Source organism: Carettochelys insculpta, chromosome 14 (genome assembly GCF_033958435.1).
Source record: "Carettochelys insculpta isolate YL-2023 chromosome 14, ASM3395843v1, whole genome shotgun sequence".
NCBI classification, from domain to species: domain Eukaryota; kingdom Metazoa; phylum Chordata; order Testudines; family Carettochelyidae; genus Carettochelys; species Carettochelys insculpta.
Window position 1 is genome coordinate 3030819 of NC_134150.1, and position 27603 is coordinate 3058421.

General features: G+C 51.3%; 1 protein-coding gene and 1 pseudogene across 2 annotated transcripts in view; both read right to left on the reverse strand.

Moving 5' to 3' along the window:
- Positions 1-27603, reverse strand: part of VAC14 (VAC14 component of PIKFYVE complex) — a 160664-nt gene that overhangs the window by 48973 nt on the left and 84088 nt on the right. For both annotated transcript variants that reach the window (XM_075008450.1, XM_075008451.1), the window contains exon 14: positions 19963-20095. In XM_075008450.1, coding sequence (XP_074864551.1) covers positions 19963-20095 — 133 coding nt within the window. The remainder of the gene's footprint in view (positions 1-19962; positions 20096-27603) is intronic.
- Positions 2166-2330, reverse strand: LOC142020940 (U2 spliceosomal RNA; annotated as a pseudogene).

The following is a 27603-nucleotide window of genomic DNA, read 5'->3' on the forward strand; positions in this document are numbered from 1 at the left end:
GTACTTGACGGGAGGAGAAAATACTCTTTGAGCATAGCCAAAAGGCACCGCCAGCTATACACGAAGGGCACATCTATCACAACCTGGGAGATCGACTCAGTCAGGGTCGATCTTCTGGGGTTCCGTTTTGCACACCTACTGGGGACGTGCAAAAATCTAACCATCCGAGGCAGACAGCCTACCCCATACCCCTCAGTCTCGGGAGGAGTGAGGGAGGTTGGCAGGAGAGTTTCTCCCGTTGACCGTCCTCAAAGAGCAGCCAGGTAAGTCCATCGCAGATAAGTCGATTCCGGCTACACAACTGCCGTAGCTGGAATTGCATATCTATGATCAACTTTAAGGCCTTGCGTAGACCTGGCCTTAGTATGCCCCCTTCCTCCTGGTGGCTAGGGGCAGTAACTAGTCTTCCAAGCATATATGGAGACTGAGGGTTAGAGGTGATATCAACCACTGTGCAGAGGGAGGCGAGGCACGAGGCCGCACTTGGAAGAAAAGAGGTGACGTAATGTTGGTACATTTTAGTTCCTTGCCCATCAGCAGCAGAGGTGAGTGGGACCAGAGTTCAGCAGCAGACCCATATGAAACACTTGGCGGTGGCCACAGTTTTGGGGATTTTTATTACGCTGGGCAGCATCATCGATAAAGAGCGGGACACTGCGGGTGATGTGAGTAAGGACTGGGAAAGCAAGAACAGCTTTTCTTCCCATGAAAAACATCTGGAATTCTAAACAGACCAGAACTCAGCCTAAGATCGGGCTATTCAAGTCCGATGTCAAATCAGTCCTACCGTACGGGGCAGAACCTTGGAGAATGAAGAGGACCATCAGAAAATCCGGACGGTTGTCAATAACTGCCTCCAGAAAATCCTCTGGATCCGTTGGCCATCTGCCATCAACAGCCACGTTGGCAACTGACTCACCAACTTCCCGCTGAAGAAGAAATGAGGAAGAGAAGGTGGAGATGGATTGGCCATACCCTCAGCAAGCCAACCAGCACCATCACAAGGCAAGCCTTACGTTGGCACCCACAAGGGAAAAGGAAAAGAGGGCGCCTGCGAAACACATGGGCTTGCCAAAAAGACACCAAAAAGATGGGACACACCTGGTCAGAGGTGGAAAAGCTCGCCCAGGACAGGGGACGCTGGCGAATGGTCATCAATGGCCTACGCTCCAAGATGGAGTGGAAGAGGCTTCCTACTACTAGAATTCCTGGAGCAGAAGGCGGCTATGGTGTGCATTTATGGCGGCATGGCAGCCCCCCGCCCCGGCATGAATGGAGGTATCACGGGCGAGGTGCTGCTCGGATGAGCAAGCACAAGGCAGGACTTTGGGGACCGCACGGCTGTCTGCGCCCAAGCAGTGCATCTCTCATTTACTGCCAGTGCTGCCGTGTTCCACTGCCCACTTACTGCAAGAAAAGGCTCCAGCACAGCTTCCTACTGCCAAAGCCTTTGTTCAACTGCTTCCCCCAAGCGGCGTGTCTCACTGCCATGGGGTCTCAGCCTACCGTGCCCTGCAAGTGGTACCTAGGTGGACCCTACGTGTCCCCACTCATTTAGACAAGGCCTTGGTGTCACAAGAGAGCCTCCAGCTCAGCCCCCGGGGAGCCAAAAGCTAGATGTCATAAGCTTGCTTGGGCTTTATAACCATATTATGTGAGCTGATCGGTCTGTCAATATTTACCCCGTAGCACTCTTGTGAACTACATAAGAACGGCCACACTGAGCAAGAACAAAGGTTCATCTGGACCAGTGCCCTGGCCAATGCCACATGGCCCAGAGGGAGTAAAGAGAACAGGCAACCATCAAGGGCTGCGTCCCTGGGGGCCCACCCTCCCTGGACATAACAGCCCTTGATGGATCTACCCTCCAGGAATTTATCCCGTTCTTTTCTGAATGTGGTTATAATTTTGGCCTTCACAAGATCCTCCGGTGAGGAGTTCCACAGGTTGACTGCGTTGAGTGGAGAAAGAAATACTACTTTTGTTTGTTTTAAACTTGGGGCCTATCAAATTTCCTTTGGTGACCCCTAGTTCTTTTGTTATGAGAAGGAGTCAATAACACTTCCTTATTTCATTTCTTCAGAGGGCAAGACCCCTGTGGTCCCAGCGGGGACCTGATGCCCAGAGAGAGTAGGTGATAAGTCCATGGTCGCTCAGGAAGCCTGGGAGAAAGCACCAATTTTGGAAACTCTGCATTACCAAGATGATGCATGAAGTGGCTGGAGCAAGCTCCCAGGCCAACTTCCATGTTCAAGAATCCACAGATCGCACAGAGAGAACATACCAGATATTACACTGATAAGAAACTGAGTCTGGATCTCTCAAGACCTAGGCCAGCGCTCTGACCCCGGCCCAGCCTTCCCCTCTCTCGGAGCTTTGGCTGCTAACAGGGACAATTCACACAGTCAGATTTTCATCGTGTGTGGAAGTAGACTGCTGAAGGGAGCAAGCTTAGCCTGTAAGGTAATGGATCCACCGAAGGGGAGAACAAGGTGATCAGGAACCAGCGACGCATGGGAGGCAGCCGGCGGAGGTGGGGGAGAAGGGTGTTCCATGCTTTCAGGGGTTACAAGACACCTTACGGACCAGGCAAGGGACAAAACCAGAGGGGAGGGTTTGCTAAAGGGATGGACCGAGCTGAGTCAGGACCGCCTGGCAGGGGAGACTGGACTGAATTGACAAAGGCATGGGAGAAGGCTCAGAAACCCCCCAGCACTGCAGCCCAACTGAGCCGAGAATAGCCAGGCTCTGGGTTCCCCGACTCTGACGCGCACCCAGGAGCACATTGGCCGAGCAGCTGTGGAATGGGATGTGCAGCTACAGCTTAGAGACAGGAGCCGTAAGGGGGAACTTGAGCTTTTCGGAGCTCTCCAAGAACCCGATGACGGTCGGACGTTTTAAAGGCTAAACCATTTTTCATTCCCTGCCCCACAGGAGAGCTCCTCCTGAGACGACCTTGAAGGAGTCAGTGGAATGTGTCTCTTGTACCTTGTCCACGTCAGTGACGCTGTGTCTCTGCAAAGGGCAACTGAAGTGATGGGTGGGCCTGGCCGTGCCTTGTGCGGACAGAAGTGTGAAGCTCTAGGTTGACATCTCAGAGCAGAGCTATTTCCACCCATGTAGGAGCATACAGGGAGTTGCAGAACAGCCATCAGCTTGCCAAACCAAGCCCGGGGTGTGTGAGGGGGCTTCTCCTGGGGGAAGGGCAGAGAGTGAAAGGCCCAGGGACTACGGCGCTAACGTAGATGCAAGAAACCAGATATCTGTTCCCTGCTCTGCCACAGACTTCTTATGTGACCTTGGGCACATTGCTTGGGTCTCCGGGCCTCAGCTCCCCATCTGCACGGGGGCACAGTAGCACTGCCCTGCTCACAGGCAGGGTGAGGAGCGAAGGATTACTTCTCAGCCATGCTGGCAGGTGACCTCAAGTGCCACGTTCCGCTCCCACTGCCGATGAGCCACACCGGGGAACACCACTCCACGTATGATACCAGAAACCAGTGCTTCTCAGCACTTGTACGCCCAGAGGTACGCTGAGCTCTTCCACAGGTACAGCAACACAGGCGAGACAAAAAGCACTAGCGAAGTCAGCACAAGCTCCAATTTCATCAGGACACCTCGGTTACACTGCTCTGCGTACGATCCACTGAAAGGCACATACGATAGCGACGTTCCAATGGCGTTACTTCGTAACTGTATGGTCCAAATAGGAACGGCAGCTTTCCAGTGGCCGTGCATCGCGACACTTGGGTATTTTTACGTCTGATTTTGGGAACAAGGAATTCAGTGATGTGAAACTTGAGGGGAGTACAACACGTCAGACTCCTGAAAAGGCTACAGTAGTCTGCAAAGATTGAGAACAGGCAACCATCAAGGGCTCCATCCCTGGGGGCCTACCCTCCCTGGACATAACAGCCCTTGATGGATCTACCCTCCAGGAATTTATCCCGTTCTTTTCTGAATGCGGTTATAATTTTGGCCTTCACAAGATCCTCAGGTGAGGAGTTCCACAGGTTGACTGCGTTGAGTGAAGAAATACTACTTTTGTTTGTTTAAACTTGGGGCCTATCAAATTTCCTTTGGTGACCCCCCCAGTTCTTGTGTTACCAGAAGGAGTCAATAACACTTCCTTATTTCATTTCTTCATAGGGCAAGACCCCTGTGGTCCCAAGGTAGTCTGGAACGATTGAGACCCACAGCCATAAATCTAATCTCTTGTCTTAAATCTGACACTCTCCTATTTGGCATTCTCTGTGAGGTTGCCCGACCGCTACCATTGTACAGATCCGGCACCCTCATCCAGCAACATCCATAATCCACTTATGGGCGTGGCCAAGTTTCCCGCAGTGCCCTAAAGTTTGCTTCCAGCCACCAGTCCTGGTTGTCAGTGCTCTGTGTTGTTCGTTAGCTGTAATTTACCCTTAAATGTCTTCTAAAAGCCCAGTAAGCAGTGGAAGTGTTGGTAATGCGCTAGACAATATTGACCTCTGATTGACGAGCAAATTCTCTCATTTGGAACCGGTCAGGTTCCGAGGGTGCCAGACGAGAGAGGTTCAATCTGTGGTATCTTCAGTTCTTCCTCTCCATTGTTTGGTTTCTTGCATCTCTCCAGACCAAAGAGGCGTTCTACCAAGTCTCTCTAGCCAAGCTGTTAGCTCCGGGGTCAGCAACCTTTCCCAGACGGAGAGCCAAAATTTGACCTTTTGACCTTACGCACGGTCCGAGGGCTGGTGATGCTTTTTAAAGTCACTAATAGCCCCACTTCTGACAGCTTCGTTAATAAATAAAGATGAAAACGACGAGAAGTCCTGGGGCTCCTTATAGACTTACAGATTTATTGGAGCATAAGCTTTCGTGGACAAAGGCCCGCTTCGTCGACTTCAGATATGGAGCTTTACTGTGTAGGAGGTAGTTGGTAACATGAGCTGGTTGTTCTTTGAGCAAGCTCCCACTGCCTGGAGGGGGTCGAGCTGCTGCCTCACGTACCAATGAAAAATCGGCTCCCGTCCCACTCTTGGTATCCATGCCAGGGGTTGCCGACCTGCGTTAGCTTGTGCGCTCTTGGAAATCGGCTCTACTTTTGCAACCTAAGCAGCAGCAGGAGACACAGGTGCTGGAGACGTCTCTTCAAGAGGATGGGCTTGCTCCTCATGCTGCTGGAGTCTGAGTTCTCGTCTGCCCCGTTTGAGGGCCCACGTGGCGCTTGGAATGACCGCTGGGCTGGGCTGAGTTGCCCCGCATGACATCAGCCAGCCCTGCAAATATGAACTGCTCACGTTCGACAACATTAGTTGAATTATCCCAACTGTTCCCAGGCTCGTGGAAGCAAGAGAGACCTGCTTTTTTTCCTTTACCCAAGCTCATGGCTCCAATGCAGCCATTACAATCTTTGCTGGAAGCAGGCACTTGGCCAGCCTAGATGTGCCCCATAGACCACACCAGCTGCTTTGAGTGGTTCTGGGCTGCCGTATGAATCTGCAGTAAGGAGGCTTTCAACCAGACAGCCTGGTTAAGATCTAATCACAGCAATGGCTGCTCAGAGACCCTTAACTACCAGATTATTATTTCTGAGAGCCAGCTATGCGCGCGCACACACACACACACACACCCCTTGCATGTTATAAATCTGTATGCACTTCTGCAGGGCTGGCGTAGGGAGAAAAGGATCAGAACAGATTTTCTCACAGAGCAGAAGACGAGCCTGCAGAGATTCTTCTACGAGACCCCCAGGCAGCATTCCAGCCTCCAACTGCAGAAAAACACCGCATTTTAGAGGCATCAAATGCGATCGCCGGCTCCTCTGAAGCTTATCACACCCTCTAGCTTTGTGCATGAAGCCCACTGGTTACTTTACACAGCTGGAGCGTGGGAAATCCACTAGCCCAACCCAGGATGAATCAATGCAGATTTCCCCTCACCACAAGAACGGAGGCTCTACCCACAAACTCCGCTTGAATGGCCCGAAAGGCCCTCCGTCTGTTTGGTTTGCCCCAGGGGAACTCTGCCCCGGTTCTCTCATATGACCGCAGGAAGACACATCAGAGCACAAGGAGGATGCTGCCTGGGGAGGAAGATGCAATTTCAGCCGGCCAGGCACGCTAGACACAAGAGCAGCAGCAAAGGAGCAGGCCAACCTGCGTGTGGAGGAACAGCGTGGAGCAAGAGGACCAGGAAAGCAGCAAAAGAAGATCAACAAGGCGGGGCAGAACAACTTGCACTAAGCTTGGAAGTTTGCGGCAGCTGCGAGACTCTCCAAGGCTGTGTTTCGGCCCAAGCGACGCTTCGGCGTCCAGCCCGAACCCGCAGAAAATACGACTAACGGGGATGCCAATGCACTCTCCCAACGGCAGCCTTCACAGCCCGTCCTTCCCGCGGGCCAAGAGCGAACGAGCGTCTGGCATCACCTCGAGCTGGAGAGGCGCGAAGTGGAAAAGCAGATGTCTGGGGGGCACCTTGCCATCAAGGATTCCAGGAGGTACCAAGATGCTCAGCTTGGCCCTGGAGGCCTGTAACAAAGCATAGCCAGCGAGTCTATGAAAGATATGGAGACAGACCTGTGTCAGAGAGCTGGAGGGGACCCTCAGAGGTCATTGAGCTCAGTCCCCTGCCCTCACAGCAGGGCCTATCCATCCCTGACAGTTTGGGGTTTTTTTTTTTCAAATCTATTTGCCACAGATCCCTAAATGGCCCCTCAAGGGCTGATCTCACAACCCTGGGCTTAGAAGGCCAATGCTCAGACCACTGAGCTAGAAGCCCCTTGCAAGAGGAGGGCAAGAAAACAGCCTTGGTCCGGACGGATTTCCCCTCCCTTCCCCGGTACACTCCCCTGCCAGGTAACGACGCGTCCTGTTCCACCAACAAGTAATGCGAAACCAGGAAGTGCCCAAGAGCTGCGGCAGCTCAGAGGACAACACATGAGCGGCATAATCAGGACTGATGCAGGTTATACTAGTCTCTGGTACGCTCACAGTTAGCACTTCCCTACTTTGACCTCTTCTATCCTGACCTTGGAGCACCATCACAAGGCCCCCATGAGCATCTTCCAGGCTGAGCAGCACCAACTGAGTCACCCGCACTGCGTTCAAGGGAGGGTCAAACAAGCCTCTCTCTGCTCCATCCCTTTACTTGCCCTGGGTGAGCAGAACTGGGTACGGAAGCTTTAAATCACATGCAGGAGCTCTGAGTAGACACCGGGGCCAGCGACCCCACTGCTTCACACAGGCCCGATTCTCTTCTTGCATGGGCGTGAACCGCAGTAACGCCATGGAACTCCGAGTTAAGAGGTGACTTGAGCCTGGCTCACCCAGACAGGAGACACGGGGCCAATCGCGTTAGAACAGTTGTTCAGAGTCCCCAGGCACAGGGCACATTCTTTCATCTTCCGTCTTAATTCTCCAAGCTAAGTTTGCTGCACTCACAGAGAAAGCCAATTCCTCAGCCCGCCCCTGCAGTCTGCTCAGCATTCACTGGGGGTGGGGAGGCACGGGGAGGGGGCTAGGAATCCTACCAGGAAAAACCTGCCCTCCTTCTAAAAAAGAACGCAAACAGGGATGCTGCCCCATGGAGAACTCCTTGCACATTTTGCAAGCTCTCTTTTTTTTTTCCCTCTTTCCTAGCCGGCACCTCCTCTTCCTCCCCTCCACACTTTCACGGCCTTAATTAATTCCAGCCCATTCACATGTGTTTTCCATTTTTCTTCCAGGAAAATACAGCCAGTTCTTCTAGGCAGCTTGGAGCAATCTGGGTCACAGAGCAATTTGAGCGAGGAGGACAGTTATCTGATGTCAACAGCAGGCTGGGGGCATTTTAAAATGGACACCGTCACAAGCCCCTGGGAAAGGGTGGCGCTGAAGGGCTTCTCAGAAGGCTCTGCTTTCAGTCCCCTATTTGCACTGCCAGTCGTGGTGCTGGTCCAAAGCCCAAGAGGTTCCCAAGTTTAATTTGTCACTACGGGCAGGGGGATCCTTGCAACAAAGGGTCTGCCAGGCAGTGATGCTGGCATCCCATGGCAGGAAGGTTGGAGAGAGTCATTGCCTGTGTGGAATCTGCACTTGTTTCCAGCTTGCTCAATACAGGCATCTGCTGTAAACTCTAGCTCCTGTAGGATCCTCTCTCCTGCCTCCTGGCTTGCAGGTCTGGCTGGCTTCAGAGACAGTCAATTTCTTATGCTATATTCAACCCTATCAAGGGCCACCCCCTCCCAGGCTCGCGAAGCTTTCGCTGCGTAGAAGCAGCCATACACTCAGGTCGTGAGCAGCAGCTTGCAACTTCACAGCGCGCTCAGGGTTCCACGTGGCCGTGGAGGGCGGTGTAGGGATGGAAACACAATGGCACTTGGGGTCCAGGACCCCCCACAGGAGGAAAGGAGCCGGACTGATCTCATCTGCCAGAAGCCAAAGCCTTCTCCAAAGATCATCTGGCAGCATTCATGCCGTATATTAACCCCCAACAGTAGGCACCACTGCTCCACCACAGCAAGGGTGCGGTTGAGCCATAAGGCTGCTGAGACACCAGAGCACCTGTGCATTCAGCTGCTGAGCCTATTGCATCAGGAGAAGCAGGATCACTCTCATCACAGACATTAATTCCTGCCACAAATTAGCATAATCCAGCAAACATCAAGGCACCACCGAAGCACTTCTTTGCTACCTCTGATGGCGCGTGCACCAGAAGACGAGTCCAATCCTTACAGCGCTACTTAACGAACACGTCACTGTACCTTTGGGTTCCAGTGCTTGGATGCGGAGGTTAAGATTAGAGCTGGGGAGCTGGGATGGAGGCCACTGGAGGAGAGAAGGATGGCAGGATAATTTGGGGGAAGAGGGAAATGGAAAGAGAGCGGCTCAGTGGTCAACCGGCTGATAACGTTATAAATGGGCCGCAAAGGTTAATAAGAGTATCTGTTCATGGCTAGAGCTGGCCGGCTTAGCAAAGCTGCTCTCTCCCAATTATTGCCTGACATGCAGGTTTTCTTTGGGTCATCTTGCAGAGCAATTAAAATTTAATCCAACTTTCAACTCCACCAACAAACCGCACGGATTGCCGCTGGTTCCCCTGCCAAGCCAGCAGAAACCACGCGGGCGACCGAGCACACTAATGACTCTTACATAAACGTGCACTCATGCAAATTAGCATCATGCCGACCATCTAAGGTGGAGAAGAACGTAGAGAGAGGGCAACTGACTCAGCGTACGTGTCTAACCGCAGCTGCTCTTCCAGTTTGAGGTCCCTCCCCTGACCCAACTCTGTCCAGGCTCATCACTCATATAATACTAGACCAAGAAAGTTGGGCACAGAGACGCAATTCTGGCTAAAATCAACATATCTGAGCTTGGCTAACTTGTCTGCCTATACAGGGGAAGGTCAACGGGAGAGTTTCTCCCGTCAGCCCCTTTATTGCTTGCATCTTGCAAGTACAGAGGTCAACTGTGATCCTTGAGAGCTCAATTTCGCATGTCCAGGCTAGGCGCACGAAATTGAACCTCAGAAGATCAGCCCAGAGCAGGGCGATCTGTAGTAGTGTAGAAAAGCCCCTGGCGGTAGGCCTGAACCAGGTCTCTGCATCCATCCCACCAGGCTCTAAAGGACCCTTCAGGTTGGAATGTAGCAGCCTGGTCCTTTAAGTTGAATCCGTTGCCTCTGCTCTCTGCCTCAATTTGCCACAGCTCACGGAGCTAAATTACACCCGGGTTGGGGTTTTCTTTTTGGACGATAAAAATAAAACTCTCTGGTTACTTCTTTCGGCGAGGCAGCAGGGGAAGCGGGGGAGAATGCACAGTTCATTAAAGCACAAAGGGCAACTGGCCAGAGAGCCATCTTGGCAGGCAGCTCAGAGCGATTTCACAGACTTCCCTGCTTCCCAGCACAGAAGCATCCCTTGTAAAGATCACAGCTGTTTGGATTACGCCTGAGTTCATATCACAGTTTATCAAAGAGGCTAGGCTTTTCCCCCCACCCCGCTTTGCCCAGTACAAGTAGAACGGTTCACACGAAAACAAACCAGAGTTTTGTTCGGCGTGCATTAGACTGGCGGGTGGGAAAGGGGAGGAAGAAACACACACCAGCCTCATTGGTAGGAGACGTCAGTGAGAGGGCTCCTGAGGTCTCCGGAACGTGAGATGCTGCGCACAGGGCAGGAAGGGGTGGGCCGGGCCAGCCTAACTCAGGCGGCTAGGTCACAGCAGGTTGCATGGCATGTCATGAGTTTGATGTTCTCAACTAAAGCTCCAGAGGGATCGGGAATGCTTCCCCGAGTGGCCAAACAAATCCACGTGTGGGAAAGCACGCCGAAGGCACCAGCAGCCGCAATGGCAGGGAGCGCCGGTGGGACAGAGCAGGTCGGCTTGCAGAGAGCGACGAGCCTGGCAGAGCTGGGCTAGGGGAGGGACCTAGCACTGGAAGAGCAGCTGGGGGGCAGAGGTGAAGGAGGACGGGACCAGGACTGGAACAGCAGAGGAGGGCTCCGATCAGGAGGAAGATGCACCTGCGGAGCAGAGTATGGGCCAGACCCGAGAAAGCAGGCGGTGTGAGAAGGTAACACCGATGCCCTGAGCAAAGCATCTGGGAGAAATTTGCACGGCACCTTCCAGGCGCGCTCTGGGCGTCGGCCACTCCCTGGAGTCACGTCTTACGAGCCACAAGCACCGGCAGAGGCTGCCTGGCCCACCCCGAGGAAGCCACGGCAGTGCGAGCACCCTGAGGGCTCAATCCACTCCAATGCAGGAGGACTCTGCATTCTTTCCAGTTCCAGAGGAGGGCCCACCCCACAGGGGCCCAGGGCAGATCTGTTTCCCCAGCTGTTTGGACCTGGGCCCCTTGTCTATGCCTGGACCATGCTAAGATTCAGAGCTTCCTGCCTAGGGAGTTACACTGCCTGGGGGGCCTCTGCCTGCCGTTCCCTGAACTTCAGGGCAGTAACAGCTTGAGTTCCTCCAAGACGAGGGGCTTCAGACTGTCACAACTGGCACAGGACGATCCCAGGGGATTCTCCCTTTCTCCAGCCCGAGGAGTTAGCAAAACCTCTCATCTCCTGCTCCTCTTGGCAGCTCTTGCCCAGGCGGCAGTGCCGTGGCAGGGCAGAGCAGAGGACAGCAGAGCGAGCACGGCCATGAGAAAGCTTTGCAGGCAGCAAAAACAATCCAACGTGCTGCGGAGAGGGAAAAGCTCTCCCCCCTCTGCCTAGCAAGCAGCAGCTGTTCTCTACTGGAGAAGCCACTTGCTTTGTAACACCCTTGTACCCCACACCTGCCCCATCTTCCTAACCTAACATCTTGGGCATTGATTTGGCCAACTTGCCAATTTAAAGCCTGCTCTACAGGGAAGTTGTGTCCCCCACAAGCTGCAGGCAAGCGCCCATCACACCTCTCCCTCTGCCATGCGTGGGGCTGCACCCAACAGGCAGCTTCTGAGCACAGCTACCAAACAGGGCCATAGCTAGTCAGACTTATGTGCCAAGGGGCCTCTACCAGCAGAAACTTAAGGACTTTAGGTGCCTACATCCAAAATTTTGACCCTCAGAACCTCCACTCAGCTGTGGCTTACGCCTCGTTTGTGCATCTAGGCCTAAATAACTTGCCTGAGGCTACACAACACGCCTGGGCAGGGCAAAACACTGAATCCAAGTGTCCCAGAGTAGGCCCAGAACCACTAGACTCTCCTTAGCTGCTGCTTTGCTGCAAGGTCCTTCGTTTAGCTCAGACACAAAGCCACGGTTCCAGCCACTTGGGGATACTGCGTCTCACAGCGCTAATGACAAAACACGGCGATTTCCTGCAATAGACCCCACAAACCTGAATTCAATATGGTTTACCTTCACTGAACAAACAGAAGCATCGTCAGAGCTCAGCGTATTAACAGGGCAAATGGCTGTGCGTTATTGGGCGGTTGTCTCTCAGCCAATGAGGTTTCTGGGAAGCACTGTGAGCTGCGAAGGGCAGACAATGGGCCCGGCAAGAACAAACTTTTAAAGGGAGGTGGTTTTCCCAGGAAGTCTCTGGAGGCGGCGTACAGCGTGTACACCCATGCGCCAGTTATGCAAGAACCGAGTCGTCCAATGCTCCGTCCTTTGTCTGCAGATTAGATGTTCCCAGACGCGCAACGTGGAAAGAGAGCGACATACGACTATTAGGAACTCGTGGCCACAGAAAAACCTCAGTGAGGTTTGAAGGTCTGATCGCTTGCCAGGGCGCTGACTGGAACAGGGGGCGGCAATCTCGGGTAAGCTTATTAGCATGCGTGTGCAGTCTTTTAGCATTCCAAGAAGCACCCTGGCTCTTTGGAGAGCAGAGGTGCTTTGCAGAGGGGAATTTCACCAAACGTGCAAAAGCGTCATCTGTGACAAGCACTCCAACGAGGCAGGTAAACAAGCCCTCGCCCCACAGGCAGGCAAACGGCTGAATCAGAAGCCACCTCGCGCCATAGGGCAGGCGTCAGCAATCCAAATAGAAAGAGCAGCCTTCCCCCCGCCCCGCCAAATTCAGTAAAAAGATCAGTTTAAGAGCCGCAATGTACGTCGTTACGAGATGGTCCTTAATAAATAACATTAAACCATGCTTTTTGTAAGCCCTGTTTAAAGAACAGCGTGCACCCAGTGATTTGCAATGCGATACGTGGTTACTGCAGGACGCTCACAAACTATGTACCCAGTCTCTCGAGGTGGCCTTTTTCCTTGCTGGCAAATTTCTCATTGTAAACGAGACATAAAGCGAGCGCAACCGAACTCGACATAAATGCGAAGGGTTGGGGCCATTCAGTTTGAAATTCTCTGTTTTCAGCTTTGATTTTCCTCTTTTTAGAAGCCGCTCCAGCCCCACTTTAATGATGCCCGTTTCAGGTCATGTTTAATTTCCGTTTTCTTTCTTAAAATGCACGTTGCCCTTCCCAGCAGGAACACCGCAAGCTCCCTTTTCCTTTGCAAAAATCAAAACTTTATCAGCAACACATTCAAAACACAGATACAGAATCCTATCCCACAATGCACTGCACATATCAAGGGGGGGGACATTATTCACCTTTTCAAGATCACGTATGGTTTGCTACTTGGACACGAGTTATTCGTTTTCGGACTTTTCCACATGCACCATTTATCAATAATGATCAGTTTGTTTTTATTTATTTTTTTTTTAACCTTTGCAATTATAGCACGGGGAGCCACAAAAAAGTCCTTAAAGAGCCACACGCAGCTCCGGAGCCACAGGTTGCAGAGCCCTGCCCTAGGGCGTGACTGCTGGTAAAGTACACGCATCCCACTAGCGTGCGTCTAGACTGAACGTGCTAACAAGTCTGGTGAGCACCAAGCAAGCCAAACAGAACAGGGGAGGTAGGGGGACTCTTGAGCTCACCCCAGAACACTCTGAACTGCAGCAAAAGGCTCACTTCTCCCCAGAGCAAAGCCTTCAGATGGGCTCTCCGCAAGAGAATCTTTGTGTGTGTGTGTGTGTGTGTGTGTGTGTGTGTGTGTGTGTGTGTGTGTGTGCGCGCGCGCACACACGCACGCACACGCACAAGAGAGAGAGAGAGAATATTACTTGGTGACCGAAGGTGTGCTCATGAAAGTAACGTCATCTAAAGCAGAGATGAGCTTCCAGGGGCATTGCTGTCCACAAGCCCACTGGTCTGATGAACTTCGGTGGCAAGGGATTCTCAGCTTGTTTCCATGCTTCAACAAGAGCTGGACTCTTAGTGGGCTCTGCTTGGTTCTCCAGGGTCACCGGCAGCCAGAGGCTAGTGGGACTGAACAGCACACACCCCTTCTTGCTGCTGCTAGCACCATGACCTGGGGAACGGCACAACCAAAGCACCCATCCTCTGGCTAGAAAAAGGGAAGGACCCTCTGCCAGCGTCACTCCAGACACAGCCCTGCAGAAGACGTTCGGCACACTTGACTTGCCAGAAAGTGCTTTGTCTCTGTAGGATCACTGAAGAACTCTCCACCTGAGTCACCGTCCTCAAACTTCCCACGCACAACGTATCCTCATCAAGGAGGTGAAAGGCCTTCATAATCATCCGCTGCACAGGGACGCTGCTGAGCCCCAGAGAGCGGGTGGGGAGTGAACCATTATCTTTCCCGGCGTTGCCGGGCAGCCTCCAGCTGACCCTCTGGACCGCCCTCTTTGCCAAGCTCAGACAACGCTGGCAGTCAGGGCTTCCTTTTTTGAAACGCTCTATTCCACACTTCCCTTTCATCTCACGTTATTCCTTCATCCGGAAATACTCTTCTAAGCTGAACCATTTTGCTCTGGTTCTCTGGTCCCGAGCCAGGATCCAAGTGTGTGCAGCGAGACGCTGAAAAGCGAGCCGAGTACCACTCGCTCCGAGCTGTACGTGGGGCTGCAGGCAAGGGATAAGGATTAAGAAGAAAGGAAAAGGATTAATTTGGGGGTGCAATGTGCAATAACGGGCATGTTCTTTGGTGGGGACTTGGAGATTAAATCGGCAAGAGACAGGTAGCGTTTGATTAACACCATGAGCAACATACACAAAACTCCACCAGCAGGAAAACAAGGTGAGAGGAGCAGCAGGATCTGCCGGAAGTACACTCACCCCTGCAGTAGCTAAGGGCTACGCTCAAGCATTAAGGTTGCCGCTACCCGGCTCGTGGAGGTCTTGGCTCCCCAGTTATACCCCTTTCCCTTACAAACACCTATTCCAGAGTCCAGGCTCCATTAAGTCTTTGCCTCTTGCTCATACTTGCCATTCCTGCGACCCATGGCTGGGGTTCCAGCGACTGCCGTAAGCATTCGTGCAGTTAGGGAACTCCAGCTAAACATGGGCTTTACGTCTGTCAGTTTATCATCACGAGAGAGATGGAGCCAAGTCTTCCGACCCAAGGTTTTTACTAATGCGAACGTTCATTAAGCCTGATGGGACCTTCTGCTAACCACCGGGCCCCAAGCAGAATATGACAGGCTCGCTGCCAAGCCTGCTTTGAGATAATCTTTAAGTTTCTTTGCTTATCCTTCCACATCTGTGCGGCAGTTTCACTGACACTGGCTAAGAAAGCAGCTTAACTGCGCCTAAGATTTTTTATTTGGGAGATGACTTGAGTTCAAGTCACGGGTCAACAGAACATTACAGGGGAAACTGATCTGTGTCTTTCATTACGGATTCACTGGCGGGAATGGCTTTGTTTATCCTTATAACCTAGTGCCCGCTAGCGAGGAAGAGAAACTGGCAGGGATTGCGCAACACTTGCGCCTTACACACGCCAGTTCCAACTTAACACCCTGCCTTCACCCAGCCTCACACCTGCAGGATATCAGCACTGGAGCGAGTCTGCCTGCTGTAGCATAAAGGAGAATGCAGAGCTGGGCTGTGGTGTTATCCAACATATACGTATTATTGCACAGCACACGGATACTGACGACACACACTGGCTTGCCCTGCACTGTGCATCTGACCAGGCCTGCACTAGGAAAACACGCCAATTTCAGATATGTAATTCTAGCTACGGCAAACGTGTAGCTGGAAGGGACTTATCCGACCATCCTCATTGAGAAAGGGCTCCCATTGACCTATCACTGTAGGGCTCAACTGCCGACCTGACAGGATGATTTCGTACATTCCCACTAGATGCGCAAGATCTTCTGGGTAACGTAGGCACGGCCTGAGCATAACGCCCCAATGCTTTCATGGGATTTCATACCAACAGAACTGTATTATGTGCGTCCCATAATTCCGTGCCCCCAGCGCTTTGCAAAACTGACCTTTGCTGCAGTACAGGCACATGTAAAACCTGTCAAGACAAGATCCATTGTTTTATGCCCTAGTACAGGTCATGAGGTGCCACCATGGCACAATCAGTACTCGGACTGTGGAATCCAAAACAAAGAAGATAAGGAAGGACTAGCTTGAGAAAGGAAAACAGGGTAAAAGGTTGGTTGGTGGATTTCAGGCTTTGGTGACACTTCTCAGAGGGGTGGCCACATTAGTCTGTATCTGTATGCTGAAAGCTTACGACCAAAACAAACCAGCAGTCATGTAGCACTTGAAAGACGAACATAATGATTTATTAGGTGACGAGCTTTCGTGGGACGGAGTGATCTGAAGAAGGGGGTCTGTCCCACGAAAGCTCTTCACCTAATAAATCTAAGTGCTACATGACTGCTGGTTTGTTTTGTTAGAATACAGACTAACACAGCTCCCCCTCTGTTGCCGATGACCAAATCCATCTGGTAGTCTTTAAAAGTGCCACAAGACTTTAAAAAGAGAGTTGGCAGAGAGCTCGTCACTACAAACGGGGCTAGTCTGAAGCACAGCTCTGCAGGATGAGCCGATCACTTCCTCCAAGGATAGGCAAAGTATGAACTCAGTACACAGGGCACAAACATTCATTGGAAATTCCGTAGGGGCCTCAACTTCAAATGAAAAAGGCTGAAAACCCTTGTGGGTCCAGCAGGCTGATTGGGTTTCACGAACATTTTCAGTGCCAAACCACAACGACGCTCAAGCACCGGTGTCTCCTACGGACAGCTGCTGGAAGAAATACCCTGAAAACAAACCTGAAAAAAGGATTGCAGGGGTAGTACCCTTCCTCATTTGCTTTCAATCAGAGAAATAGTTAATTCTGGCATTGAAAATGCCAACAGTAAGCCCAAGAATCACAGACTCATGAAATCATTGAACACTAGAACGGGAAGGGACCTCGAGAGGACACAGAGCCCAGTTCCCTGCCCTCCTGGCAGGACCAAGCACCGTGTAAGACCAGGGGTGACCAACCTTTTTGAAAACGGGGGCCACATGGCAAATTTCCCACATGTTCCAGGAGCCAGAAACAAAAATAGCAAAATCATTCAAAACAGCAACACGCAGCACAAATTTATATTTCATCACACCCAGGCAGGGCTCTGCAACCAAAATAGCGGGAAGAGCCATTTTTTCTTTTCCAAATTCAGTTACAAAAAAAAAAAAAACAACAAAAAAACCCCAATCCTTCAAAAGCCGCCACACGCATGAATACGAGACAGTCCTTAATAAATGCCAAACCGTACTTTGTCAGAGCCCTATTTTAAGAACAGCGCGCGCACAACGATTTGCACCAGGAAGATGTTAAAGTGACCCCCATCTCCAGGCTCTACCCGCCTCAGCCTGCAAATCCACCCCCCAACCCCACTGTCCCCTCCCTCCCCAGGTTTAACTGCTCTCGGCCCAACCCTCCCCCCCCCCCCCCCCCGTCTCTAGACTTTACCCGCCTTAGTCCTCACCCCCCAGATCCACTCCCCGCCCATCCCCAGGATTAACCAGCCTCAGACAATGAGCTCGTCCAGCTCCGCACACTGCCACAGCCTCCTCCCCTCTGCTCCTCTCCCACACCCCCTCCACAGCGGGGCTGTGGGGCTCAAGTGGGAGCAGACTTGGCCGCCCCTCTCCCCAGCTCTCCTGCTCTCTTCCCCCACCTGCAGCATGGGCGGCTTCCTGCCCCGCCACACCGAAATAAAGGAACTAAATGGAATTGCTTTAATGGATAGATTCCCCCCCCGCCCCCAGCCACCCTGCCGGCTGCCAAAGCAAATCACATTGAGTTCCATTATTTCAGCGTGGGTAAAATGGCTCCCCGGCCGCAGGGCGTTGCAGGCTGGATAAAAGTGCTTGGCGGGCTGGATTCTGCCCATGGGCCATGTGTTGGCCACCCTGGTCCTGAGCATCCCTGATAGATGTCTAACGTGCTCTAAAATATCTCCAGTGATGGAGATTCCACAACTTCCCCAGGCAATTTATTTCCAGCGTTTAACCACCCTGACAGAAAGTTTTTCCTAACATCCAACCTAAACCTCCCTGGCTGCAGTTTAAGCCCATTGCTCCTTGTCCTAGCCTCAGAGGCCAAGGAGAACAATTCTTCCTTCTCCTTGTAACCCTCTTTTAGGTACTTGTAAACCGCTATCATGTCCCCTCTCGGTCTTCTCTTGTCAAAGCTAAACAAGACCAGTTCTTTCAGCCTTCCCTCACAGCTCATGTTCTCTAGACCCTTCATCATTCTGGTTGCTCTTCTCTGGATCTTTTCCAATTTTACCACATCCTTCCTGAAACGTGGTGCCCACAACTGGACACAATACTCCAACTGAGGCCTAACCAGCGCAGAGCAGAGTGGAAGAATGACCTCTCGTGTCTTGCTCACAACACTCCGGTTAATCAACACCACCTGAGCTCAACGGGGCAGTTTATCCATCTCGGGACTTGCACATCATACTGTCTGTAGACTCAGGGAGCCCTGCTGTATCGGTTACATGAGTCACAAAGGGAACATTTTCTTCGCAGCCTCAAGGGCTGGTGACATCATTTCTCTGTTAATTGGCAGCTTGGATTCTGGAGCAGGAGTCACTAGGAAAAGCAGCAGTATGCTGAGCTGCCATGACCTGGTCCAACTTCACTTCTTCTCCATGTTGGGAAACAGCACAGCAAGCCCAGATGCAGGACCCTTCCCCCCGACACACACTAAAATAGCTCAGCTGACAGGAATGTCTGACAGGAAACTGCCCAGTCCCAAAATCAGAGGGAGACCCAGGCCCCGTTCTTGTAATGTGCCGTGTGGGCCTTAGTCCCCTAATCACAAACAGGACCACCTCCGCAGCTCCCTCTTAAATGCAATGCACGCAGAGACTCTGGCCTTGCAACCCCACTTGCAAGGCAGGGAAGAGAGAAAGCACTTCCTGTTATAAAAATCCCCTAGGGTATAAATGTCTCCAGGAGCAGGCCATTAGCAGGACATTAGTTTCTCCCATGAGCCTCGAGATCAGACATTTCTAGGAACTGAGGTTGGGGGGACACACTGGGAGAGCTGAAAAAAACCATACAGGCCTTCCCCCGACAGAGTGGCAGGGGCCCCAGCCACCATTTCGGTTTGCACGGACGCTTCACCGCTTATCGTTTAAGTGGGAATATTTAACACACAGACCTAAGGCCGCTTCAGACCCTAAATCCCCCTTGAAGTGAATGGGGCAAAGTTCTCCCCTCCGAGGGTTATTTCAGGCTGTCTGCAGGCTCAGGCAGACACTGCTGCTGTTAGACACACTTTGAAGGTTTTCTTTGCACATACGGCATGCTAGCCAGCACTCCAGCCTCTAACGATGACCAGAAAACACAGTTAACATATAACCCTGGTCCTTTCACAATTACTCCAACCGTTCCTGACCGCCACCTGCCCTGCACGGGGGTGCTCCACGGAACACGCTCTCCACGCACTCGTGTGGTTCAGAGTTCAAGCACACCTCAACGAAGCCCTCTTTCACAGGCAAGGAAGGAAAGATACCCAGCTGGACTCCAGCATCGCTGAATTCCCCTTCTCTCTCTCTCCTGTGATCATCAGGCTGTCGATTTCTGAGCAAGCACAGCAGCACATGGGGCCCCCGCCCCAGATCGTCTGCCTTAAGGATTACGTACTGCCAGCGCCCTGGCACAAGTCGTGTTTATCCAGTATCTGCCACCTCATCCCAGCTCCTTGGAAACAGAAATCAAACCACTCAGGAGGCCAAGGCGCTGACTCTACAATTCCGTTTGCCTTCCCACTTAAAAGCTGTGCCTTCAAGTGATCAGTTTTTGCCATGGAGTACCACAAGGTCTCACAACGGCAACGCACTGAACGGACTATCAAGCGCACCAGTACAACACAATACAAAATCCTGCACCAGCCAAAGAAAGAGGGTCCAAGCACCTACAGAACAGGTTATTTCACACCGTTTTCTTAGCTGCTCAGCAAGACAGGATCGACAAACAGCGTTTAGCAGAGGGATCTTTAACTGCAGGGCACAGGAGGAAAAATATGGCATCATCATGTGAGAAATGAAGTCATTCACTCTAAAAATACCAAGCGCGGCAACTGGCAAACAAAGCGCTTGCTTGCAGAGATGTCTCTGGCCACAGAGAACCCAGGCAAGCACCAGGCTAAAATAACACAGCCCCGCTAGAGGGAAGAAGTGCTTAGGACTAGCCGTGGTGCGAGAAAGAGCTGGAGAATGTCTCCATTCTGACCTGATGATGAAGGCTCCTCTAGTCTCCAGCAGCTTCCGCTCAGTGCTGAACCTCTTGAGCAGGTTGATCATGAACTTGTAGAAGTAGGAGTTCATGGTGGGGGTGGCGGGCGAGCACTCCAAGACTTTGACACCTGGAGGGGGAAAGAGCAAGTTACACACACAGTGACAAGGGCAGTGGAACTCTGTCCACGTGATGGGCATTTACTTTCACGGACTGACCCCACCAGGGTGTGGGAAAGAGAGCAGCAGTGGGAGGATTTAAGACATGGTCCAATGGTGATCTACACACAGACCCCTCCGCCAAACACACCCACATCGCCACTTGGAATGAATCATTCAAACTTTTGGCAGACCTCTTGAGAAGCGCTGAGGGTCTTAAAGAACTGCTCATAACTGGTTACCTACCTCTCCCAATTGCCGTTCCTCGAGATGTGCTGCTCGTGTTCTTTTCAACGTGCGCATGTCCGTGTGCCGCGTCCCTGGAAGATCCTCCCTAGTGACGCCCATCAGTTAAGCCATGGCACCCCCTAGAATGGCGCCTTCACATCACGGTATGTAATCTCCTGCCAACCCACCACCCGTTCAACTCCTTCTTGCCAGAGTATTCCGACAGCGGGGCGGCGGGAGGGTTTGCAAGGGAAATGAGCAGCACATCTCAAAGAACAAGTTATGAGAGGTATGTAGCCATTTTTTTCCCTTCTTCCTGCAATTGCTTACTTGCTTTCCAATAGGACTGATCAGCCATTTGTGGGGAGGAGGGGTGGACCTCAGTGAGCTGCTACCAAACACGGTGTAGACCCTTCCCCATGGGATAACAGCATTGTGGGACATAAAGGTGCGTAATGAGCAGTGTCTCCCAAACTAATTTGGCCTTGGCTTGGAATATACTGACAGAACACAGACATGCTGGTGGGGGGCAAGGCAGGTTTTCATGCTGAAAAATAACTGCACATAATCCTTAACAGTTGATTTAAAAGAGCTCGGTTTTCAGGGGTCTTATCTTACAAGGAACAAAACGTAACAAGAGAATCACCAACGACTGCCCCCTGACAGGAGGCCGGCTTTTAAACCTATAGTTAAGTATAAAACTTAAAAACCAAATACAAACCCAAAACAAACCATCACTAGACCAGCTGAAAGAAGGAGAGTTGGGGTCATTCTTTTGTACAAAAACCGAAAGGGCCGTGTTGTTCAAAAAAGGCATGTCCTTTCTTAAAGCTTAAACGCATTTTTTATGAAAAAGAAATGTAAAACAAATTACGCTATAGTTTTTACAAATGTGGGAAAATAAAAAATGAGCCACCTTTGACAGTTTTTTCAATGGGAAGAGTATTTTCGCTTCTTTTGATCACAAATCGGCTCAACATTAGGAACGATGCCAGAGAGCTGGATCCTCACATCACATGATGTCTCTGAATGTGACTCGTGCCAAAGCAATCCGAATTGACGGCAACCTTATACGTACATCTCCTCCAGGGACCAAGACTGGAAACATGTTCCTGTCTCTGATGGTAGGCCCACTGCATTGGGGTTTGCCATTGAGAGGGCCAGGACATTACTGCTGGGAGCTCATCAGACTGGTGGTGTCACGGGCGGAGCTGTGATCTTGACTGGTTCAGAGAGCTGCAAGATGCAGAAGACTTGGGCATGAGTTGAAGAGTGCTCCAAGCCTGAGCAGGGAGAGCAGAGCCTGGCAGTGCCAGCAATTGGTACCACAGGGAACCACCGCTGTGGCTCAGCGTAGCAGGCTTTCCGTGTTGCTGGGTGGGATGGGGGTGCTACTGTTGGCGCTGAAGTTAGTCCTCCAGCTGAAGCAACCAGGAGAAGCATAAGCGGATGCCTGTGGGTGGTGCCACAGGTGGTACCCTGGACAGGCAGCGCGGAGCAACGCTGACAGTGCCACATACGGAGCCAGTGCCACCATTTCAATGAAGTCACAAACGTACAGGGTGCAGAGGGAAGGTTCAACTCCTCCTCCAACACCTCGTGAGCCAGGAAGCCCACAGAAACCAGACCTGGCAGCCCTGCCCTACGGGTTGGGGTCAACAGCACCGGAACCGAGGGTTGTGGCCTGTGGCAACCCCGCACAGCCACATGGCCGTTGGATCTCATTGCTTGGTGGGGAATGGCTTGAGTCGTCTGCCTCCTCCTTCCGCGGCATTGGGGATTGGGAGTGCTGCTGAGCTGACGGACCCACCTTGTGTGTCCGGGAACGGTGCTGATGCTCCTCACTCTCTTCTTTTCGAGGTGCTGAAACTTTATGCACCTAGGGCGATGGGCTGCACGCTCCAGGGGCCGGCGCTGTGTCCTGTGACAAGGGCCCGCGTGCGGTCTCCAGGAGGAGATGCTGAAGCCTCTGGTCTCTCTCTCGTTTAGTCTGTGACTTAAATACCTTGCACATGCTGCATGTCTTGCAAATGGTCCTCTCCTGAGCACTTAACGCAAGCAGCGTGTGGGTCTCTGCTAGGCGCTCGCTCTCTACGTGAATCACACTGTCTGAAGCCCTGGAGCTGCTGCACACCACGACAGCAGGGAAAATTATAGAGAAAAGGAGGGGAAATACCCGCCACCCCACAAGAACTTTCTAACTACACTACGACAAACTTTACTAGGGAAGAAAAACCGCACAATAGTGTGAACAACCTGAGAAACAAGAGACCAGTAGCTCCAGTGATCATCACTGGTGGAAATAAGAACAGTGGGTGATGGGATAATATACACTGCTCCATTTCAGGGGGCTCCACGGTCGACCCAATGCAAATCCGGAGACTGTGCACCCACACCCCCCCCCCACACACACACGCTGGAATTCACGTGAGCAAAGCACTCGAAGAAGAATCTTTCCAAATGTTGTTTGCACTATTAGCTAAGTACCGTACAGCACTTTGGATAAACAAACCATAATTAGCATTTGATTGTTCTACAAATAAAAGCACACCACTCATTTTAATATCAGTAGGGGTCTCCCACCTCCACCACAGAGCCGAGGCTGGGAAGGAAGGCAGGCAGGCAGGCAGGCTGGCTATCTTCCTCTGGTAGTCGTAGCCGTGCATATCCAAATTTCTGATCATCCCCTCTGCTCTCCCCACCCACCTCCTATTTCTGCCACCTTGCCCCACTGCTGCCTCCAACTAAACCCTACTCCCCCCCAAGGGCCACCTCCAGGGCCCAGGCAACTAATTAATGGAGCCGCACCTGTGCAGCCCTGCTAATTAGATGAGCAGCCCTTCATTCTTATATGGGCAGCCACCCAGGCACACCCTTTAGAGGGAACTACCCACAGGCCACCGGAATGGAGCTCGTGGGCCACAGGGGGCCTGTGGACCACAGCTGGAGAATTTCTGGAATCCACAGATCATACAAGTAGTTGAGCCATGCCATAGCGTGGGTCAGGAGTCAGTACTGAATTAATGAATCATAGAATCACAGAACACTAGAACTGGAAGGGACTTCGAGAGGGCAATCGAGTCTGGTCCCCTGCCCTCATGGCAGGGCCAAGCACCACCTAGACCACCCGTGATAGGCATCTCTCTAACCCGCTCCACAATATCTCCAGTGATGGAGATTCCACAACCTCGCTGGGCAATTTATTGCAGCATTTGACCTCCCTGACAGTTAGGAAGTTTTTCCTAATGTTCAACTTAAACCTCCCTGGCTGCAGTTTAAGCCCTTCGCTCCTTGTCCTGTCCTCAGAGGCCAAGAAGAACAATTTTTCTCCCTCCTCCTTGTAACCCTCTTGTAGGTACTTGAAAACCGCTATCCTGTCCCCTCTGTCTTCTCTTTTCTAAACTAAACAAGCCCAGTTCTCTCAGTCTGCCCTCCTCGCTCATGTGCTCTGGACCAGGGTTTCTCAAACCTTTTATAGTTGGGATCAGGTTTTTTTCAGTACCTTTTTTTGCAGCCCAAAAAAATAAACACACACAAAAAATGAAAAATGAATAATTTTTCACCGTTTATTATTTATTCACAATAATAATAGTACCTAGTGATAATTTGTATATTTTCTAAGGACCAGTATTTATTTTTTTCCAGGGACCAGTAACTGGGCCATGGTCCACACTTTGAAAAAACACAGCTCTAGACTGTTAATCTGTCTTGTTACACTTCTCCAAGCCTTCTCCAATTTCTCCACATCTTTCTCAAGATACAGTGCCCAGGACTGGAGACTATACTCCAGCTGAGGACTAATTAGTGCAAAGTAGAGCAGAAGAATGACTTCTCCTGCCTTGCTCACCACACACCTGTTATCTCCCATGAAGATGCTCTGGGCCTGCTGCCCATTTCTTTACGGTCTTCTTCAGGAAGTTTCATACCACTATGGAACACCCTGGGACCTGCCATTCGGGAAGACTGACTGCAATCACCAAAAGCTGCAACTTGAGCTGAGTGTAATCCCAAGTAGTACAGACTGGAGAGCCTGAACTGAACACTCGATTTAACAGTGCAGTTCAGGACTTTTCCTTTTCCTCCTTCTGGGGACTTTCTCTGGGAACTTGGTAGGGGTGAGGGGAACATGCTTCAGAAAGACACAGCAAGCAAAAGCAAAGAGGTCAGTAGTCTGCACAGTAGCAGGGCAGCCTAGTAGACGGGGCTCCTCACGCCAAGCTCTGCTCCTAACCCAGATGCGTCAGGCAAGTCATTCGGGCTGTTTTCGGTCTCCCACTCCAGGAGACTGCAGGCTCGCTGGGGGATGTCCTGTCTTTCACCACTTAGCACATTGAGTTCCCATGTCTCTTCGGGGCATTAGATGTTACTATGAGCACTTATGAGCATTATAATGTTATTACCGTGGCCACTATCACTTTACAACCCTACGGAACTGATAGGGATTTTACACCCTTGTAAGAGAATCCAGCACATCCATTCACTGAGGCGACTCTCACTGAGCCACCAGCAATGACTTGAGAAGAGACTATTTGCACGTTAATAGTGAAAGGATGTTGCATGCCAGTTAGCTGGGGAGGTGTGAAAAATGCTCTTCCTGGTTCGGAGGGGTAGCCCTATTAATCTGTAGCTTCACAAACAACAAGCAGTCCTGTAGCAGCTTAAAGACTAACAAATTTATTCGGTCATGAGGCTTTTGTGGGTAAGAGCCACTTCTTCAGATGAGCGAAGTAGCCGTTAGAATCCAGGGTATATATAGTGGGAAAAGGGTGGCGAGGAGAAGGCTGGAAAAAAGGGGGTTACTTGTCAGCAGCAGGACCAAGAGATGAAGCAAATTAAGTTAAGCAGGATGGGCGCTGCTCCTGTGAATATCAAAGGTGGGAAGTTGCCCTTGTAATGCATACGATAGTGAGATCTGTGTTAAGGCCTAATTGCTGTGTGTCAAACTTGCAAATGAATTCCAAGTCAGATGTCTCCCTCTGTAATCTTGTAATCAAATTCTCTTCTAGAGGGAATGGCTGCTTTTAAATTCCTTACTGAATGTGCAAGGAGGTTAAAGTGTTCCCCTATAAGTTTATGCGTATTCCACAACATCGATAGTGGCGCTCCAGTGCCGCGCTCTCTCAGCCCTCCAGACCATCTTAAGTGCCTTGGCTGAAGCATACGAGAACCTCAGCCTCACACTGAACATTAAAAAGATCAAGGTGCTCCACCAACCCTCGCTGATGGGACAATCTCATGTACCTTCTACTGAAGTCAATGGAGAGCTGCTGGAAAAGGTGGCGCTCTTTCCATACTTTGGAAGTCATCTTTCCGCTCAAGTCGACTTTTATGTGGGAATCCAGCATCGTCTGAGCCGTGCAAGGGCTCTGCTTTCGCCCGCTTGAGACAAAGGGTCTTCGCGAACCAGGATATCTATCCCATGACAAAGCTCCTTGTATCCCACACAGTGGTTGTTCTAACACTACTGTACGGATGTGAAACCCACACAACATACAAGCGTCATGTGAAGGCACCTGAACAATATCATCAACGCTGCCTCAGGAGAACCCTAATTGCTCTGGGGAGGACAGGTGCATAGAATCATAGAATGCCAGAACTGGAAGGGACCTTGAGAGGTCATCAAATCCAGCCTCCTGCCTTTATGGCAGGACCAAGTACTGTCTAGACCATGCCTGATAGATGTCTGTCTAACCTGCTCTTAAATATCTTCAGCCATAGAGATTCCACAACCTCCCCAGGCAATTCATTCCAGTGTTTGACCGCCCTGACAGTTAGGAACTTTGTCCTAATGTCCAACCTAAACCTCCATTGCTGCAGTTTAACTCCTTTGCCTCTTGTTCTATCCTCAGAGGCCAAGAACAACAAGTTTTCTCCCTCCTCCTCATGACACTAGTGAATTAGTGCCCCGGAGGAGTTGAACATGACCAGTATTGAAGCTGTAACAGCAACAAAGGGTCCTGTGGCACCTTATAGACTAACAGAAAAGTTTTGAGCATGAGTTTTCGTGAGCACAGACTCACTTCATCAGACGCTGGTTTTGGAATTGAAGCCTTTACTATTCACCAACAACTTCGTTGGGCTGGTCCTGTGGTTCAGCTGCCTGATCAACACCTCCCCACAACATTCTTTTTCACTTTGGAGGAAGGAGAGAAGGGCGTTGGGGGCCAGAAGCAGCAATATAAAGACGTGCTGAAGGCACACGTGAAAAAGTGTAGCATCGGTGTCAGCACTTGGGAGAACCTTGCCCAAGACCATCCCCAGTGAAGAACAGTAATCCGTGAGGAGATGGCGCAATTTGAGAGGTCCCGCAACTGTGAAGACAAGAAGAGGCAGAGAAAAAAAAGGGCAAAAAACACAGCCCCACGACCCTCCAATAGCTGCTGACACCTGCCCCTTCTGCGAAAAGATCTGCAGCTCCAGAATCGGGCTGGTCAGCCATCAATGGATTCAAAACAGGAGAGTAACATGAAGACGCCCTACTCGTTACCTAGCGACTGCCAAGAATGTGTATTCCAATTCAGGTCCATTCATTGTGTGGCACAGGGACTGTCTGGTTTGTCAGATGTACACAGCAGAGGGGCATTGCTGGCACATGATGGCATCTGTCACATGAGCAGACGTGCAGCTGCGTGAGCCCCAATGGTGTGGCTGATGTGGTGAGGCCTGGTGATGGTTTCTCTCATATACTTACGTACATAGAGCTAGCGATGGGGTTTGTGGCAGGGATAGGTTCCTGGGTTAGTGTTTGAGTGGTATGGTGCCTGGCTAGTGGTGACTGATGTCCTGAGTTTGGGTGGCTGTCTGTAGGAGAGGACAGGCCTGTCACCCAAGACCTGTGAGAGTGAGGGATCGTGTTCCACTGTAGGCTGTAGGTTGTCAATGATGCGCTGGAGGGGTTTAAACTGAGGGCTATAGGTGATGACCAGTGTTGTTGTGTTAATTTTCTTGTTCAGCCTATCATGAAGAAGGTGACTTCTGGGTACTCGTCTGGCTCTCTCAATCTGTTTCTTTACTTCCCCAGGAGGGTCATTAAAGTTCTACCACTGCTCAATAAACAATCTTGTTCAGGGTATCCTGACAGAGACAGCAACCTTTGAAGGCCAGGGAAGTGCTCCTATAATGATAGCTCTCAAGCTATGCAACTTTGGGAGTGGTCATAGAGCAGCCACTTAAAAGCACAGCCCAAATAAGACTGAAAACGTACTGAATGTTTTCCTGTGGGGTTAGCATGGTTTCCCTGCCTGCAGTATAG